This window comes from Pelodiscus sinensis, chromosome 21 (genome assembly GCF_052426305.1).
Source record: "Pelodiscus sinensis isolate ZL-2025 chromosome 21, ASM5242630v1, whole genome shotgun sequence".
Classification (NCBI taxonomy): domain Eukaryota; kingdom Metazoa; phylum Chordata; order Testudines; family Trionychidae; genus Pelodiscus; species Pelodiscus sinensis.
Window position 1 is genome coordinate 10,144,916 of NC_143072.1, and position 19,693 is coordinate 10,164,608.

At 60.9% G+C, this 19,693-nt stretch overlaps 1 protein-coding gene across 3 annotated transcripts in view; it reads left to right on the forward strand.

The window, feature by feature from the left end:
- The first annotated feature begins 439 nt into the window (after positions 1–439).
- Positions 440–19,693, forward strand: part of TMEM132E (transmembrane protein 132E) — a 126,674-nt gene continuing 107,420 nt past the window's right edge. The window contains exon 1 of one of the 3 annotated variants that reach the window (XM_075905014.2): positions 440–1,208. In XM_075905014.2, the coding sequence (XP_075761129.2) occupies positions 1,154–1,208 (55 nt within the window). In that variant the 5' untranslated portion in view covers positions 440–1,153. Of the gene's footprint in view, positions 1,209–1,368; positions 1,983–2,031; positions 2,774–19,693 lie in introns of those variants that run through there. The other 2 variants (XM_075905015.2, XM_075905016.2) reach the window with 2 other exon arrangements.

Here is a 19,693-nt window from a genome sequence, read left to right on the forward strand (position 1 = left end):
GGGGGATCCCCAGCGGTTCCCCCCAGAGGGCGCGCGTGGCCTGGCCAAGGCGCGGAGCTTGCGGGCCGTGCCCCCTGCAGCGGGCACCTTCCCCCTGCCCGGGCTGCAGCAGGGGGGCGAGTCCCGCGGGGCTCTGGGCCCGTGCACGCGGCAGCTGCGCCCCCCCCCCGAAACGTGTGCGCATGGGGGGGGGGGAGTGCTCCGTGCTTTGCAAAGGAGCGCGGGGACCCGGACTCCGGGGAAACCACGTGATCAGCGACCCCTGGCCGAGGGGGGGGGCACGGCTCCGGGAGTGGCTGCTCCCCGCCGTGCAGCTGCTGCTGGGGAAGGGGGGCGGGATTGCCTGGCCCCGCCTGCAGCGCGTGCAGCTGCTGGCGGGGGGGGGGAGGTTTGCCTGGCCCCGCCCCTCGCCTCCCCTCCCCGGGACGGCGCGCGCGGGCAGCGCCTCGCCTGCACCAGCTGCCGCCGCTTCGCACCGCGGCCCCGGCCCGGCTCCCGCAGCCAGGGGGGCGCGCCCCGCGCCGGATCGGGCCCCGCTGCGGGGGAAGTGGGAGGCAGCAGCGCGTGCGTTGCGGGGCGGGGGGCCGCTGCGGGGCCCCAGCTCAACCCCCCCCCGCCCCGCGCCGCAGACGGAGCCAGGACCGCGCTGCGCCCGCAGCTCCCGGGTTCGCTGCGCCCCAGCGAGGCTGCTGCCCGCGGCCCCGAACTTCGGCCCGGCCCGTGGCTGAGCCTCGGGGCTCCATGCGCGGCGCTTGCTCCTGTCTCCTGCCCGCGGCGGGTTGGCGGCTGCTGGCCGCGGGCTCGGGCCGGCGAGCTCGGAGCCCGCCGGAGCGCACGGGACGAGCTCGCGCTGCGGCGCTGGAATAAGCCCCGGGAGACGCCGCGGCTCCTGCCCGTGGGGGGCCGCCCCGGAGCCCGCCCGAGCCCCCCCGGGCGGCGCGGCTCTGCCCCCGCCCGCCTTAGCGCAGCGCCCTTGGGTGCGCGCCGCGCAGGGCGCCCTGCAGGGGTTGGGGGGAGGGAGGAGCTGCCAGGGGGCCACCTCCCCCCCGCCCCCGGAGCCGGGCGCCCCGGCCGGGACCGCACGTGGCTGGATTTGTTTTGTCCCCCGCCGCGGGGGTGGATCCTGCACCTCGCCGCGCCCCCCTCGCCAGCCATGGCCCCGGGACCCGCCGTCCTGCTCTGCTGCCTCGGCGCGCTGCTGGCCCACGGTAAGAGCCCGCCCGGGCTGGGGGTGGGCTGGGGGGTCCCCCCGTGCGCCCGGCGTCCCCCCCGATCCGCCGGGCGCCCCGAGGTCGGGGGGAGGTCCCCCTGCACCCTCTGACCGCCCCCTCCCAGTCCCGCAGCGCTCCGCTGCCCCCCGTTCTCCCCTGCCCGCTCCCTCCCAGCCCCTCCGATTCTCCGCTGTCTCCAGTCCTCGCCCTCCCCTGCAGCCCCGTGGGCGCTTTCTGTCCGCCCACCCCCGGCCCTGCCTTTCTCCCTCCTCCCCCCAGCGGCGCTGGGCTGCCCGGTCCCGGTGCCTGCCCCCCCCGGGAAGGGGCGAGGATTAGAGTGGAGCGGGCCTCACGACAGCGCCCGATCGCGCCTCTAACGCGGGGCTCCCACGGCTGCATGGAACGGGTGGGGTTTCAAATGCATCTTAGCTGCCCGCGGCTCCTGCCCTCTTTCACAGCCCAGTGCTTTCCCACAGCCCCACGCCCGGTTGTGCAGCGCTGCTGCCGGGCCCTGAGCCCCCTCGCTCCCGGGGTGGGGTGGGGGGGAGACTGTTGGCTGGTTGGTTTGTTTGTGTTTTATACGTGGTGCCTCCAGAAGGCTCCCGCTCCCCCTCCTTTCTGCAGTCTCCTGAACCCTCTTCCTTGCTGCTTTCCCTGAGTTGCATTCCAATGGCTCTCTTGGCCCGGGAGCCATGGAGACATGCCGGGGAATCATGTACTGTCATCAGGGAGCCCAGCGCCTGCCTGTGCCGCACCCTTCTGCTGAGCAAGGTGAGGGAGCAGCAGGCTCCTGCTCCCGCTTGGTCAGGATGCAGCGGGGGCACTGCGGGGCCGGCCTGGTCCCCTGGGCAGCTGTCCTGTCATGCTCGCCTGCCCTGGCAGCATCTTGGTCAGTGATTTTCCCCCCACAGGCAGAGGTGGAAGGGCTGGACTGAGTTCTTAGCCTGGCTAATACAGGGGCCCCCGTGGCGTTGGCTATGCTGCCGAGGTACCCAAGATGTATGCGTCCGTACTCCGCTTGCTCGCTCCTTGGCCGCAGCCGCTTGCCCCTGCACCCCCGACTCGAGATTGCAATGAGACTATGCTGCCAGAGCCTTTCGATGGACCCAGAGTCCTGGCATGCCATGGTGCCCACTGCACTGTGCCCAGCTGGCAGGAAACGAGGCGGTTCTGACGACCTGGGGTTCAGGGGTGTCTCTGTGGTGCACTTGCCAGGCTAATGAGGCACTTGGAGTTGTTGACTAATGGAAAAGAGACTTGGAAAAGGCAGTGAGTGATGCTTCAGTGTAAACATCCCCCCACGCTTCTCTGCTCCTCTAGTAGGCAGGGATGCTGATTATAGAAAAGCAGATTTTTAAACAACTTCTTTCAACCAAGTCAATTAGTAGAAATAGCGCAAGAGGCTTTGCTTTAACCAGCAATGCTGCGTGTTCTTCCCATGTCCCCTTCCAGAGCCGTACGAATCCTTCATGTGCAGAACAAGGGTTGAGCCGGCGTAACTTTATTTAGCATCTCTGAAGTGCCTTGAATGTTTTCCCTGTTGTCTTCCAGACAAGTTGCTTGTAAGTTTTATTCCCCGTGTTTTTGCTTGGCTGAGTCTTGATCTTTAGGAACAACAGGTAAGAGTGTTTGCACGCTGTGTGATTGACAGCTGGCGGGCTTGTGCGAAGGGGAAGATGTGGTTTATTTTTTTCTCTCAGTGCTTTATCAGATTTGGGTGTCTGGATAATCATTTTTCCAAAAGGTGTCAGGGACAATCGGGGTCACGTTTGTTGGTGCTTGGCCGGTAGAACACAGGAAAGCTCGTTCTGAAAACCAGTACTAATAAATGATTGAGGAGGATTAAAAATCCCTGGCGGGAAGCGATCTATTCCCGGCTCTGTGCCTGCGTTTCCAGTTAGTGTGCTGTCTCCTTCCCTCAATTGTGAGCAGATGGTGAGTGAAAACCAATGACCCGAAAACCTGGGCAAAAACTTCATCTGTGGGCAGGTAATAAGGAGCGTGGAACCAACAGACATCTTGGTGTGGCTAATGAATGTCTGTAGCAGTGATTGGGAGAATGGGGCAAGTGTTGCTGACTAATTAATCTACCTTGAAATGCGAAGCTGCGATTGGGGTCGGATTTCCCATGCTGGAGCACGATGCACGTTCCACAACAAGCGGAGGGCGGGGTATTACCGTGCCATAGACCCGAACCAGATCCTCTCTCGGTGCGGTGGTGCAGGCTTGCGGAAGTCAGTGGAGTCCTGCCAGTTTACGCCAGCAAAGAATTTGGCCTCCAGTCTGTAGCTCTGGGGAGCAGACGGCTGGAGTAGACACATGCATTCATTAGGTATTAATCTCCTTGATAGGCAGGAGAAGGGAGGGGGAAGGGTGGGAAGAAGGACTGCTGCCCGTCCTGTTGTGCAAGCGGAGGTCGTGGACCCGCAGGATCTCTCTGGCATGGGAGCCCCTCACGCTCAGCAGGCAAGTCACCGCTGGCTTTGGGGGCAGACGCTTGCAGAGCACAGGCCAGCACACGGGTGCCAGTATCGATCGTGTTCCCTCCACAGGCACATGCAGCTCCGCTCCGGTCAAAGCGTCGCTTCCCAGCTTTAGCGTTTATTGTTCGGCCCAAGTTCATACGGGGCCGAACCTCTCTCGTCCGGCACCCCTGGGTCTGACCGGTGCTGAGCCAGAGAGTTTGCCGGACCACAGGAGGTCAGTGTTGTCCAGCAACACCGGCAGCACTTCCCCCGCTTGCGGGGCTCTTAGCAGACATTGGGTTGATATGTTAGAGCTAAAGAACAGCCCAGACCCCTGAGAGCCAGGGCTGGGGGCTGCAAACAAACTTCATGGGACCGTGGGACACTTGGCCACCCCCTGGTAAGTGCACACCCGGCGAGCTCACATGGTGCCGGATCATGGGGGGTGCCGGACTAGAGAGGTTCAACTTGCACCAAACAGAAATTCCCGGTTCTCCAGGGACTTGGGGGAACCTGGGACGAGGGAAGTCAAACGGGAGGAGGGAAGTCAACTGGAATCAACAGTGAGTGAAACTGCTCCCTCCAGTTCCTCAGGCCAAACCCTGGGAAGTGCAAAGGGAACAATCGGCAGAAGGTGAAAAGCACCGTCCGTGCTGCCGGGCTCTTTGCGCGGGAGCTCAGGAATCTCGGGGGTGAGTCCAGAACCAGTCGGTGTCTTCTCATAATGCCAGGTACAAGCTCGACCTGATCTGCACACCCCGGGCTGGTGCCTGCCGCCGTGTCTGAGCCTCTCGACCGCGGCAGGGTGGGGCTTTCCGCAGGAGGGGGAGCGCTGGAGCCCGGCAGTGCCGGGCAATGCGGAGCAAGTCCCCGTCTCTGTGCCAAGGACCCCAAGGACGTGGGGTGGCTGGCAGGGCTGCTTGAGGGGCACGTGAGCGCGGTGTCTCTGGCCGTGGCTGATCTGCATGGAGGGCGAAGCCTTGGATAACCCTCCCCAAGCCATGCCAAGGTGGCCCTTGATGCTGCTGTTGGGGGGGCCCGGGCTTGGTCCTGGGCCCACACATGCTGGGCGGCCTTGAGTGCAGCCGGCGGATGAGGCCCTGGTGCTCTGATGCTGAGAATCCAGCTGGCTGCATTGATGCGAGATGGAGAACTTCGCTCTGCATCCCAGGAGCCCTGGGGCTAGATTGGGGGAGGAGGGGGAGACAGACTTAGGTCGGATCCTGTCGTGAGCGCTCCCGGCCTGGGCCTCCCCCCTCGCGGCCGGGATGGGGAGCGAGCCAGCCGAGGGGTAAGAGCCATGGAAATGCTCAACGCAGGCACACCGGCTAGAGGGGATTTCCTTGCCAGGGGAGCGTTGTGCCGAATTGGGCAGCAATTGCTGGACGTGTGTGCGGACAAAGGGGCACTGCATGGATCTGTCTGTCCAGGGAGCCTGCCCCGGCCCCTCGGGGTACACAGAGCCCTTCCCCCAGCCATTTCATTGGCTCGTGCCCCCATCTGTTGCAGGAAGCTGCCGGGGCCCGGTTGTGCACCGGTGGGAGTGCTGGATTGGGGCCTGCATGCGAGCGCTCTGCCCTGATGGGCAACCACATGGCTCGGCGCCTGGCTTTGGCGTGCGGCACGCCCAACGCTCCCGATTCAGAGGCCCTTTCTTGCCCGTTCCGTGCGTTGGCGGCCAAGGTCGGTTCACTGCTGATGGGCCCTTCTCTGCTGCTCCCTGTCTAATTGCAGGCCTTGGTACCGGCTCGACACCCCTCTTCCCGTGCTGCAGCCTTTGGACAATTTGGCTTTGATGAGCAAACGGGCTGTTTGGAGACTGGTGTTTGCAACTGTCTCCTCGCAGAGCCGGCTCGCCCCTGCGGCCCCGGAGCCCTGGAGTCAGGTCAGCCTCAGAAGGAGGGTTTGGAGCCAGGCTGTGGCTGTGAGCCCTGGAGCCGCAGGGGTCGGCGGGGTAAGGCTGCCCCAGCCGTTTGCTGGAAAGCCCCGAGCCTGGTTCAGTGGGTGGCGTTAGGGACCCCGGGATGGGCCACGGACTCATGGGGTGCAGAGCGGCGGCGTCTCCAAGGGGTGGAGCCCCGTGGACATGGGCCGAGTCCATTGGTGGACCGTGGGGTAGTTGCTTGGCTGCTCCGATGAGTGACACTTTGCATCCCCCGGAAGGGAGCAGCGTCCATTGGTTAGCACGCGTAGGACTAGAAATCAGGACTCCTGGTTCCTTTTCTCCTCTGCTTGCCACTTGGCAGTTGTGTGCCTCAGTTTCCCCATTTGTCTGATCGCCCCAACTCTGGAGGCTGCCCGAGACACCCAGATGAAAGGTGCGGGGCGCAGGCGAAGTATTCCTAGCGCCTGCCCCGCAGCGAAACAGCCCAGGATTTCAGCCTCTGTTCAGCCACTAGCCTGCCCTGGTGAGAGCGACTAAACCAAGCGCAAGGCTGCAGCAGCACAGCCGAGCGAGTCCCCCTAAGGCACCGCCCGCCTGGCCTTGTGGTGCAGCTGCAGCGGGTCTGGGGCCCTCTGCTGGCGTTGGCAGGCCAGTCGGTCCTGATCAGAGCCGTCGATGGAGCCGGGCGCAGGGAGTCTGCTTCGGGCTAGCGGGGCGGGTTTGGCCGTGGGAGGGCGGCCTCTGGCTCATCGTCCCCTGGAGCAGCGGGTGGGAGGAGGGGCGAAGGTCTGGCTAGGGTGCATCGGATGCTCCCCCCCCCCCCAAGTATGTCATTCTGTCAGTTTCCCAAGGAAGGCGAGTGGGTGCGTAGCCCAGCCTGGCGGAGCCGAGACGCTGGCCCTTGTGCCAGAATGAATGTCTATGGCATGGGCACCCGCACCTGTGTGTCTGTGCTCCGTACTGATGCCTGCTGGGGAGTGTGGGATTGCAGCAGCGCCACGCGCATTTGCTGGCTCCGCAGAATGCCTGCTCCAAGGGGGCCGAGAGGGATCCGCCCCCTGGAGCGATTTGTGCGGGTCGGTCTTCTGCCCTTTGTCTGGTGGCCTCTTGCCCCTCGCTCCGGCCTCAGCTCAGCTTTGCTCCATGGCTGCTCCGGGACTTTGCATAGCAGGGCCCTTCCCTCAGGGAGTCCTTCCCTGTCCAGGTTGGGACTCTCCTCTGGGGCCGGGGCACGGGGGGTCATGACCCCTCAACACCTGTCTGTGACCCCCACCCTGGTGGGAGGAAGAGCAGCAGCTTCCCAAGGGCAAGTGCCCTGCTGTTCCTCCCCGCCCCATGCTCCAGCGGGGGGGAGGGATCTCTGCTTTCCCCTCCCGTGACTCAGGCCCGTGGGGGGTGAACGTGTGGGGCGGGTGTTGACCGAGCTCCGAGCTGAACTGGACCTGGGTCCCTGCTCCGGTGTGGGTGCTCAGCCTGTCCAGAGCAGGTGTCAATGCCACAAACTGGCGAATGCCCCTCGGCTGCCTGATCTGGGGCCCCGTGCACCAGCTCTGCTTGTCGTCCGTTCTCGGGGGCTCGCATGCGGCTGCCCAGCGAGAGGCTACGGGCTGGGTGTGGGGCCCCGCTTGTAGCGCGAGGCTCTCATCCCACCCCGGGGTGCTGCTGGGCTCTGGCTCGCCCCCCGTATAGCTCCGGTCCCGGCTTGGAGCTAGCCAGGTGGCAGCGCCGGCTGCGCAGTGCCGAGTGCCCTGGTCTGCAGCTGTCATTGGGAGGGGCCGTTGTAAACGCAGCCTGTAAGTGGCCTGCGCTCCCCAGCTGCGCTATTTCAACCCCCCGGAGCTTGCCTGGCACGTCCCACGCTCCCCCCACGGGCGGATGACAGCTCCTGCCTTGCCAGAGCATCGCCCAGCAGGGGGCTGCGGGCGAGCCTGGCCCTTCGGGGAGCTGAGAGAAGTGCCCAGAGGTCGTCTGTAGGCGTCACTGGCTGGGGAAATGCCCCCTCCCTCTCCCAGACGCTAGGGGCTGAGGCTGGGGCTGGCTGCGTGGAACAGCAGCGTGCATTTTTCAGACCAGTAGATGGAGATCTGCTATAAACTTGGGGCTGGCTCCGAAATCAGCTTGTTTTTTTATTTGATTTCTGTATTGATACCGTTGCTGGCAGCTAATCTTTAGGAGCTGACAGTTTAGCATTGGTTACAGCCAAGGCAGAATTCTCCCCGGCGCACATGCAGCCTCCGCTCAGCTGAGCGTTTCCAACCCCGGCAAGCCAGACACATCAAGGTTAGGTGGCTGCTGCTGCCACGCCTCCCCCAGCAGCAGCACGAACAGTGCGTCTGTGCCGGAAAGGCATGGTCCTGTGCAGCCTGTTGTGCAGGAAGCCATCGGGGCAGGTGCGACTGTCGTCAGGCCAACAAAGCATCCCTCGCTTGGCACCCGAGAACAGGCATTGGCACTCAAGTTGGGAGCCTGGGTCTTCAGTGCTCCAGCAAAAGGAGCGACTCTGTTCGCTAGTAGCAGTAGTAGGCTTTTATCCTCTCCCCTGAACCGGTCACTAGGCAGGGACAAAGATTGGGCCAGTGTGGCCTACTCAAGCCCCACTTGATTGACTTTGTTTCCAGTGGGATTCAAGCCATTGGTAGCAAGTCTGGGTGGTGCCTGCCCGTGGACATCTACGCCCGTCGGCTGCGTCTAGACTGGCATGATTTTCCGCAAATGCTTTTCACAGAAAAGTTTTCCGTTAAAAGCATTTGCGGAAAAGAGCGTCTAGTTTGGCACGGACGCTTTTCCGCAAAAAAGCCCCGGTCGCCATTTTCGTGATCGGGGCTGTTTTGTGCAAAACAAATCGGAGCTGTCTACACTGGCCCTTTTGCGCAAAAGGACTTTTGCCCGAACGGGAGCAGCACAGTATTTCCGCAAGAGCACTGATTTCTTACATGAGATCGTCCGTGTTCTTGCGCAAATTCAAGTGGCCAGTGTAGGCAGCTGGCAAGTTTTTCTGGAAAAGCACCTGCTTTTGCGGAAAAACTTGCCAGTCTAGATGCAGCCGTTGAGTCCAGGGGGCTGCCCCCCACATGGGGCTAAGCAGCCCTTGCTCCCCATTTCCTGCCCGGTGCTGGAGGGAGCTGTTGGGAAGGGAGGCAGGAGAAGGTGCAAACCCTCGTCACCTAGTGCTGGCCGGTGCCAGGGAAAGGTCACGGTAGCTAGGTGTGTGGCGGGGGCCTAGGGTCTTCGGGCTGGACTGCCATGGGTCTTGGCAGGGCAGCCCACGGGGCCCATCCAGGTAGCGGGGCCCTAGTGGGGGTGGGTTGGGAGGGGTGGGGGAGGGTGCGTGGCTGTCTGGGAGCAGGGGTGCCTGAGAGAGCGGTGGGAGGGGCAGGTGTAGGGAACACGGGGGAGTAGGCGGGGTACAGGCGGTGTCTGGAGTGCATGGGCATGTGGGTTGTAAAGTGACTAGGGCACAGAGGCCACTGCCCCAGAGACTCTCCCCCACGTACAGGTTGACCCTCTCTGGTCCGGGACTCTGTTGCTGGACAGCAGCCATGGTCCGGCAGGGTGTTGCTGGACCAGAGAGCCACCGGGGTGGCTGGGAGCCTGGTGGGCAAATGGGGTGGCGGCCGGATCCTGGTCCGCGTCCAGGAGCAGAGCTGGTCCCACAGCTGGGGAACTGGTGGCCTGGCGGGGGGGCGGTGAGCCTGGGCAGGATCTGCAATGCAGCAGAGTAGGCGGCTGGGGGCCAGGAGGCTGGTGGTCTGTGGGGAGGCCATCAGCAGAGGGGCTGGAATGACCATTCCTGGCCTGACAAACTCCCTCATTCGGAGAGTGCCGGACTAGGGAGGTCCAGCCTGTGCTGCTCCGAGTCTGACTCTCCTTGGAACACCAGCGCGGCTCCGTGGCTCTTGCGAGGCTGCTCTCGCTTGAGGCCAGCTCACAGTGCAGGGTGAACCCCCCCACAGCCGCCGTGGGGCTTGGCGGTTGTGCAGCCCTGGTGCCGTCCACCGTGAGCAGAGCTGCTCTGTTCATGGCGCCAGCCGTCGGAGCGGCTCTGGGCAGATAGGCCTCTCGGCAGAACGGTTTCATTAGCAAGGGAAACGGCCTGTGAAAGAGCCGTGCTTTTCAATGCCAACGTTTCCAAACAAGCACAGGCTTTAATAGGAGATTAATGATCCCCGCCCCGGCTCGGCTGCATTACCACCTTCATCTTCAAATGGAAAAAACAAACGCAGAGCGCCGCGCCTCCCCAGGCTACTAATTAATAACGTTAACAAAGCTGCTCTGCGGAGGGCCGGGACGACGTGGGCTTCCCCTCCCGCTGGCTCAGTTTCCCCACCCGTGGCACACGTGATAAGCCCTGCAGCCAATGAGAGTTGAGAAGTGTCAATTTATGCCTGCCCCAGCACTTGGAGAGCCTAGAATGAAAGAAACGCAGGGCGTTCGCCAGTTCCTGGGTAGGCCCATCCAGCAGGTTCCCGAATCGAGTGATTAACTCGAGGATAGGAACGCAAATGGGGAAACTGAGGCTCAGAGGGGTGCAGGGCTTGCTCAGTCATCCACCTGGTCGGTAGCAGAAGTTGAGATTTGGGTGTGCCGGACCGTCCTGCCTGTTCATCTCCTCCCTCTAACTGGGTGTGTGCTGATCCTGGCCATGGGACAGTTGGGTTCCCTTGGACATCACTGGGCTGGCTCTGTAGATACTTTCCCTGAGAAGAGATGGTGGACAGGTGGACAGGTCAAGAAGGGATCCACATAATAGTGAATGGGAGAGAGAAGATGCAGATGCTGCCGAATGGGAGGAGAGAACGGAGACTCTATTAACATAACATGGGACAAGATCAGTGGATCATGAATCAGAGATTGGGTAAAAGACAGGAAACAAAGGGTAGGAATAAATGGTCAGCTCTCAGACTGGAGAGAGGTAACTCGTGGTGTCCCCCAGGCGTCTGTCCTGAGACAAATCCTGTTACCACACATTCACAAATGATTTGGAGAATGGGGTGCATGGTGAGATGCCAAAATGTGCCGATGAGTCAAAATTACTACTGGTCAATCACAGTTAGCTCAAGCAATTAACACAGACCCAATTAACTACTTTTTAAAAAGTCACGATTAATCACAGTTTTAGTGGCACTGCTAAACAGTGATTATTATAAATATTTTGGGATGATTTTCTACATTTTCAAATGTGTTGATTCTAATTACAGTACAGAATAGAAGGTGTACCGTGCTCACTTTTTAGATGATTTTTGATTACAGATATTTGCATTGTAGAAAAGATAAACAAAAGCAATCATATTATATTTTTTAATTCACCTCAAATGGTAGTGCGATATCTTTGTGAAAAATGCAACTTACAAATGTAGAAGGTTTTTGTTACATAACTGCACTCAAAAACAAAACAATGTACAACTTTAGAGCCTACAAGTCCACTCAGTCCTGCTTTTTGTTCAGCCGATGGCAAAGACAAACAAGTTTGTTTATAGTTAGGTGTGATAATGCTGCCTGTAAGCAACATCACAAGGTATTTACATGCAGATATGCTAAACCTTCATATACCCCTTCATGCTTCGCCTGCTGCCCCAGAAGACACGCTTCCATGCTGAATTGAATTTGATATTCTGTTACTGTTTAATTATGCAATTATGACTGCGATTCATCAGGATTATTTTTTAAATTTCACTGCTATTATGTTTTTAAATGTTTGATATCCCCCAAAATTACTCAAGATACAGGTTGAACCTTTCTATTCGGGTACCCTTGGGACCTGACTGGTGTCAAACCACAGAATTTGCTGAGCTATGGGAGGTCAGTATTGTATAGCAACATTACCCACAATGCCACTGCTTGCTGGGCTCTTAGAAGACATGGAGGGGTGAATTAGAGCTAAAGAACGGCCCAGAGCACCGAGAGCCAGAACTGGGGGCTGCAAACAAACTTTATGGGACCACGGGAACCTTGGCCACCTCCATGACAAGTGGACACTCGGCTAACTCAAAACACACCGGACCACGGGTGTTGCTGGGCTAGAGAGGTTCTGCTGGTAGTTGAGTCCAAAGGTCACTGTGAAAGTTTCAAAGGGATCTGTTCAAACAGGGTGACAAAATGGCAGATGAAATGCAGTGTTGCTAAATGCGAAGTAATGCACCCTGGAAAACATAACGCCCGTTCTCCATACGAAATGCTGAGTTCCAAACAAGCTGTTACCACTCGAGGGCAAGATCTAGGAGTCGCTGTGGATAGTTCTTTTAAAACAGCCCCTCCATGTGCAGTGTCAGTCAAAAAAGCAAACTACATTAGGAACCATTAGGAATGGAATAGCGAATAGGACAGAAAATATCATAATGTCCCTCTAGAATCCATGGTACACCCACACTGTGTGGAGCTCGGTCTGTCTCCTCTCCAGAAAGAGAGAATTACAAACTGGAAAGGGTACAGAGAAAGGTAACAAAAATGATTAGGGGTCTGGATCAGCCTCTGTGTGCAGAGGTTAAAGGGTGGGAGAAGAGATGACAAAGTGGGGATACGATAGGGGTTTGACATTGTGAAGCGTGGAGAAAGGGAAGAAGGAAATGTTATTTACTCCTTGACATAACAAGAACCCAGGTCACCCAACGAAATTAATAGGCAGCAGGTTTAAAACAAATAGGAGGAAGACTTTCTTCACACAGTTCACAGTTGACCTGTGGAACTCCTTGCTGGAAGGAGGACCAAAACTGTGAGGGGGCTAAAAAAGAACCAGAGAAGTTCCTGGAGGACAGGTCCATTGATACTCATCTGCCAGGATGGGCAGGGACACAGCCCTAGGCTCTAGGTATCCCTGAGCAACCGACTGTCAGAAGCTGGGACTGGAAGATGGGCTGGATCCCTTAGTAAATTATCACTCTGGGGCACCGGGCATTGGCTGCTGTCAGAAGAAGGATGCTGGGCTAGCTGGACCATTAGTCTGACCCAGTGTGGCTGTTCTTACGTACCAGGCCTCCCCCAGCATGCGAGAGCCATCGGCCATGAGGCTGGCAGTACCGGAGCTCTCCAGGGAGGAGGAAGGTTCCCCCCCCGGCAGCTGAGCTCCCTGCTTTCCTGGCGCAGACGTGGCTCTGGAGGATGGCACGGCCTGGGTGTATTTGTGCCTTGGCGGCACAGCCTGCTCGGCAGTGGACCGTGCCATTCAGGCGGGAGGGAGCAGCGCTGTGGTTCGGGGCGTGGGAGGTGCCAGAGGAGCCGCATTGCATCTTGCAGCCTGTTGTTTGGCCAGGATGTGGCGATCGGGGGACTTTTGAGGTACTGAGGCCCCCTGCCTTCTCCTCCCCCTGCCACAGCTGCTCAGACTCACCGGGCGCAGGCTCGGTCACATGGGCTGGATTGGCGATGGGGCGGGTGGGGGGCTGTGATTGACTCGTATTTCGCCCCGCCCCGCCCTGCCCAGGCCCCCTGGGATGGCGAGCACCAGGCGCGATGAGGCAAGAGCTAGGTTCAAGTTCATGCACAAGCCAAGGCGGGTTTCGGACACAGAACGTCACAGAGCAAAGCTTGGGGCCTCCTGGCTCCCTGCAGCCCGGAGTCCCCCATCCCCGCCCGTTTGACCCCCCCGAGCTGTGCATGGGGAGCTGCAGGTTGGCCCATGCCTGGACCTGCTCCTCCCAGTGCAGCCGTCTGCAGGCAGGAGCCACTGGACTGACTTGCACCGCCTGCGAATGCAGCACATGGACTGGAAACAAAGCTGGTCTGGATCCTGCTAAGCCAGCTTCCCTGCTGGCAGACTCCGAGCAGTAACCTCTCCTGTGCACGGCGCGCTCGGGGCAGGCTGGAGCCGGCTGTCGCCACGAAAGCTCCAGTTGCCCAAAATCTCCGGCCCCCGTCTATCGCCAGCAGACACTGGGCTGCCCGAGGCGGCAGCAGCTTCTCTGCAGGAGCGAAGGGGCTGCGCCTGCGTCCAAAAGGCACCGGCCGTGCGCTAATTAGAAGGCAGAAGCCCAGGCTGGCGTTGGCTTGGCCTTGCGGTCGTGTGCATCCAGCGCTCCTGCCCTTTGCCCGTCGAGGAGCTAGCGGTCGGCTGGACCCTGCTTGCGCTGTGATCTGGTCGTCTGTCCATCACGCTCGGCTCCCCTGCTGCTTCTCTCCACTAGGGGTGTGAAAAACCCTTTAATACGGCAACGGTGCAGCTGCTAAAATCTCAGCGGTTACCCCGGTGCTGAACCAAGCTCAGCTTTATACGGCAGAGCTTCGCCTCCGCGGGAACCGGCTGAGCGGAACCGACACCGATGAACATCTGCTTGTTGGTTCCGCTCTGCCACCCCTCCTGCTAGCTCCCTCGGCAGTGCCGGAGAGGCCTCCCCAGGCGCCATCTCTGTATGACCGCGGCAGACATTCTCGGCTGGTGCCGGCACTGGCCTGGGCGCTGCCGCAGAGTTAGGAGCCAGGTGGGTGGCCCAGGCTGGGCGAGAGGCTTGTTCTGCTTCGCTGTCAGCCCTCCCCCCGCTTGTTTTCATGAGGCCGGGCTGTCGGCCTGGACGCGGGGAGAGCCTGCCGCTCCGCTCTGCCCGCTGGCTGTGAGCAGGCCGCGTGGCGTGGCCACGCCACAGGCGCGTATAGAGAAGAGCCCGGGCGTGGGGAGCAGCGCGTTCGAAATAATCATTGGCTGGACTTTGTCCCAGCGCCTGGGATCCTAATGCAGGTTTACACTCGGGGCTGCATTGCTTGCCTCTGAGTTCATTTTTGCATCCTAGCAACAAGTTGCCCCTTTTAAAGCTAAAGTGCACGCCAGAGCCGGCGGTTTGTTCTCTGCCTGTACAGATGCGGGGGGCTCTTTGATTCCCGCTGCAGGAATGATGTTCTGATGCGCGTGTGCATGTTCCCTGACGAGCCTGCCAAGCTGGTCCGTGCTCGGCCGCGTTCTCAGAAAGCCGCGTTCTCTGTGCTGAGCCCTGCTGTACTGGAAGGTAAAACCCCTGTGAACAGCAAGGCTGGCATGATCCAGGCACTGCCACCGGGCTGCACGGTGATTCAGCGCCAACACCTCGCATTCACGGAGCAAAGGAAGAGCGCGCAGGCCACCCGAGCCGAGAGCACACACAAAATCCACCCGGCTGCTGCTCCTCTCTGCAGGCTGCTTTGCCTTCCCCGCCCCTCTCGTCTGAAGTGTGTGCGCTACAGGCGAGGAAGCAAATGCGCACACACATCGTACTGTGCCGCGCGCTGTTCCTGGGCTCATCTGGGGCGACATGCTCAACAGCTGGGCTGGAGCGCTTTGTTTTTGCTGCTTTCTGGTAGATAAAGAAAATGTGAAAAGCCTTTAAAAATGTTTTTCACTTTAGACATATCCCGTCTTGGCTTCCATGTGTCTGCTGGTGATCGCCGGAGGGAGTGGGCTCCATCCTCAAACCAAAGGGGCAGGATATTTAGCAGAGAGTGCTTTTCTCCCTACTATATTTTCAACATTTGAGTGAAATTTGTGCCAACAACTCCAGCCAGCCCTCTCCTTACGGACCTGTTTCAGACAGTCTGAGCAAACCCCGCTTCCTCTTTGACCACTCAGTTTTCATTGCCTTAGTCCTTGTGAGGGAGCCGAGCAAATCTTCCGTCATACTCGGCATATTGTGCTCCTCTTGCTATGGCTGTCTGTGGCCTTGGTGGGCCGTAAGCGCTCCGGCCCCGCCTGTGGGTGACAGCTGCATTTCTCTGGCCCAGTGGGACTCTCTCCAGCAAGAGAAAGCTCATCTCTGCAGGGGACGGCGCTTTCTCAAGGGTTGGTCCCAGGTGGAGGGATGAGCGCAGCCAGGAACTGAGGGCCATGCCAAACCCCGCCCCACCTTCTGCTCCGTATTGAAGGCTTTTACGTGACGTTGCAGTCCGAGACGCCCACACGTTGCTGTGCGCGGAACACTAGGGCTGTGTCCAGACTCAAGCCGCGTTCTTTCGAAATTATTTCGAAAGAACGCGGCTTTTCTTTCGATGGCGGTAAACCTCGTTTCACGAGGAAGAACGCCTTCTTTCGAAAGAGGAACTTTCGAAAGAAGGCGTTCTTCAATGTAAATAGGGCTTCCTCGAAAGAGAGCATCCAGACTCGCTGGGTGCTCTCTTTCGAAAAAGTGGATTGCTCTTTCGAAAGATCCGCCTGCAGTCTAGACGTGATCTTTCGAAAGAAGCCTGCAGTCTAGACATAGCCTAGGGGCCCTCTCCGCTGCGCACGTTGCTGTGTGTATATAACACTAGGGGCCCTCTCCGCTGCGCACGTTGCTGTGTGTATATAACACTAGGGGCCCTCTCCACAGCGCACACTTCTCCCCCAGGGGAGGCCAGGGCCCAGGCATGTGTGGGTGTTGGTCGTGTATCTTAATGCAGGACTTGACGGTGCTCAGAGACTCTGGTGCCGAGGGCGGCACAGCAGACTGTGTGGGATAGAGTCCCATGGGTGTTTCCTCGCAGCCCAGCCTGCCATGAGCAATATGCACCTCCGGGCCCCAGGAGTTCTCGGGCCACCCACAGAGCCATCCAGGAAAGCGGCCGGGCGGCTAGGAGCTGCCTTTCCAACGTAGAGGCAGGGCCAGCCACGGGGCCTTGTTCTCCGCAAGCCAACAGGTGTTCGGCTCTGAGCGCAGGTGGCTTTCGGAGGATGCCCCGACCTCAGATGGGCAGTCAGGTTCGGCCTGCGCCACAGGCCTGGACGCCAGGACACCTGTGATCTAGTCGTGGCCTGCTCATTAGCTTTGCACAGTTGCTTCATTTCTCTGGGCCTCTTGTTTCCCCACCCACGTTTTGTGCGTGGAGACGGTCGGCCCTCTGGGGCGGGCCTGTCTCTCACTTGGCTTTGGACAGTGTCTAGCCCAAGGGGGCCCTGGTCTTGCAGACCTAAGCCCAGCTGAAATGCAGCCAGGCCTGGGGGTAGCTGGGGCTGTGATGCGGGGAGGGGTGGGGATCAGGTGCAATCTGTGAGGCCGCTTGTGCCACAAAGCTGAGAGGCTGCTGCCGTGCTGGGCTCCTGGGGGCCATTGGTTGGGGGTCGGCGGGGGCGGGGGGCGGAGCCCAAGAGTCCCCGCCGCAGGTGGAGTGTGGTGGAAGAGGGCCCATGGATGGTGGCCTTGGCTGTCCTTTGGCTGGCACTTCCCTTTGGGGCCTGTCCTGGGTCTGAGTCCTTATCTGCCCGGCCCCGGACGGGTTAGGAGCAGCGCTCTTGGGCGCCGCTTCTCCCCAGCATCTTGGGCCGGGCGAGCAGCCCAAGCGGGGCTTTCCCGGAGTGGGCGTTTGCGAGCGCTGCCCGGCCCCGGGGCTCCCAGCCGCGCCCGCGCTGCACCACGAAGAGCTCCTGACTTGGGACTGCAGCTCGACTGGCGTCGACGCTGCAAAATGCCGGGGTGTCGGAGCCGCCCCCTGGCAGAGTCCAGGGACCCTGGCCCCAAGTGCTGGCTGACTCAAGTCAGATTGATTTCTGTGTGGTCAGACGGGGGGCCTGGGCTTGCGCTGAGGGGGAGGGCAGCTGCTGAGGAAAGGGAGAGAGATTTCCCTTGTATGGGGATGAGGCTGCCGCTCTTAAAGATGGTGGGGATCCAGTGGGGAGGGGCTCATTAGAATAGCTGACCTTTGGAACTCCCTGCTGCAGGAGGTGGTGGGCAGGGGGTAATCTCATGCACTGCTGGTCCCTGGGAACTAAGTGCCATATAATGTGGGGAACCGCGTGTCCTGGTCCTCAGATCACAAACACCCTCATGCTCCTGGGGCCTTGCGGTGGGGTGAGGCTGCGTCACTGATGTGGGAGGCCTCTCGCCTGCGAGGTCCCGATGCCTTCCTCTGCAGCACTTGCTGCACCAGCTGCTAGAGATCGGCTCCGGGGCAATCCCTCACCTGCCCCTGACATGTACCTGCCCCATTACTCTCCTGCAGTCCTGAGCGATGAGACTGGCCCCGACCCCCACTCCCAAACAAGGAGATCCGCAGAGGCTCTGGGCCCGTGTCCTGGGTGTGTCTGCGAAAGGGGCAGTGGGGTTAAGAACATCAGAGCGGCCAGGCTGGGTCAGCCCAAAGGTCCTTCCAGCTCAGCGTCCTGTCTGCCCACAGCGGCCAATGCCAGGTGCCCCAGAGGGGGTGGACCGAAGACCATGATCAAGCGATTTGTCTCTGCCATCCGTCTCCAGCCTCTGACAGACAGAGGCCAGGGACCGTTCCTTACTGGCTAATAGTGGTTAGATCCAGAAGCCTGGGAGAGAAGGAGCTGGCCCAGAGGCTAGGGAGCTGAGCCCAGTTCTCGGTTACGGATGCCTTTAGGGATTCAGGCGCCTCTGCCTTGGGAGAACAGCCCTGTGTGGATCTGCCCGGTTGCTGGGAGACGGGACGTCGGGTACGGGGCTCGTGTCCGTACTAGGGATGTGCAAGTGTCACTGCATGCGGTTACCCCCTGGGCCTGGGCTAACCTTCATGTGACACGCAGGCGCCGGGTACACGTGGGGAGCCAGCTCCCAGCACACGCCGGCTCCCGGGGAGCTGCCCGCCCCTCCGCACTGCTGCCTCTGTGTCGGGAAGCAGCATAGGGGGTCCCTGTGCACACTGGCTCCCGGGGAGCTGCCCGCCCCTCCGCACTGCTGCCTCTGTGTCGGGAAGCAGCATAGGGGGTCCCTGTGCACACCGGCTCCCGCGGAGCCTCCCGCCCTTCCGCACTGCTCCATCTGTGTTGGGAAGCAGCATAGGGGGTCCCTGTGCACACTGGCTCCCGGGGAGCCTCCCGCCCCTCCGCACTGCTGCCTCTGTGTCGGGAAGCAGCATAGGGGGTCCCTGTGCACACTGGCTCCCGGGGAGCCTCCCGCCCCTCCGCACTGCTCCCTCTGTGTCGGGGAGCAGCATAGGGGGTCCCTGTGCACACTGGCTCCCGGGGAGCCTCCCGCCCCTCCGCACTGCTGCCTCTGTGTCGGGGAGCAGCATAGGGGGTCCCTGTGCACACCGGCTCCCGGGGAGCCTCCCGCCCTTCCGCACTGCTGCCTCTGTGTCGGGGAGCAGCATAGGGGGTCCCTGTGCACACTGGCTCCCGGGGAGCCTCCCGCCCCTCCGCACTGCTGCCTCTGTGTCGGGGAGCAGCATAGGGGGTCCCTGTGCACACTGGCTCCCGGGGAGCCTCCCGCCCCTCCTTACTGCTGCCTCTGTGTCGGGGAGCAGCATAGGGGGTCCCTGTGCACACCGGCTCCCGGGGAGCCTCCCGCCCCTCCGCACTGCTGCCTCTGTGTCGGGGAGCAGCATAGGGGGTCCCTGTGCACACCGGCTCCCGGGGAGCCGCCTGCCCCCCACGTAATTTCAGCGCTTACACGTTTCCTCGACTGAACGTATTTTAACATCCCGAGCCGGCACTTGGAAAAGTTTTGCCTCTGATTTGTTTTTGGCAATTCACCGCTCTCCTGGTCATGTCCCGCACGCCCAGCGCCGGGAGAGCTGGCTTGGGTGAGGCTTCCGATCGCTCTTACCCCCGGCCAAGGTGTCCGATGGCCCAATGGGATCTGCAGGAGGGGCTGAGGCCCTGTTGGTTACTGTGGGTTGGAGAGGTGGCAGGCGTTCAGCGCCCGGGCGGTTGTTAGCGGTATAATGACACCGCTGACACCGTCCTGCTGCACCAGGAAGGTCGCTCCTGGAGCCTTTCAGCCACGGTCCCAATAATCCCGAGGGGCACTTGGGCGCGGGCAGGTCGCCTGCCCCTCCGGGCCTCCGTGTTGTGCCACAGCCGCCTCTCACTGCGCCCTCAGAGGGACCCTGCCTCAGCTTGGAAGAAGCAAGGGCCCGTTATTTCCAGTGCTCTGGGGGGCCAGCCGGGCCCTATGCTGGGCTCAGCTGGTGTCCCGGGTTTCCATGGCTCCCCGTGGCCATGAGGGGAAGCGCCAGGCCTAGCTCGGCCTGTCAAGGCCCTTTGCTTTTCTTCCCCCTCCTCCTCCTGGGCATGCCGCCAGCCCGGCGCTGGGAACGGCCCTTGAACTGGGCTTGGAGAGTGGGCCGCGGCGGCAACGCATTGCTCTCGGTTGTCGTGACGACAGGCCAGGCCAGCTCCACGCCTGGCTGTGCCGAGGGGTCCATCGCGTCCCTGCCGGGGGCTAGTTAGGGATGCCGTAGCATGTCGCCTGGCCGCCGAGATCCCCCGCAGGAGGCTTTCTGAACCCGGGCGCTGCCTGGGA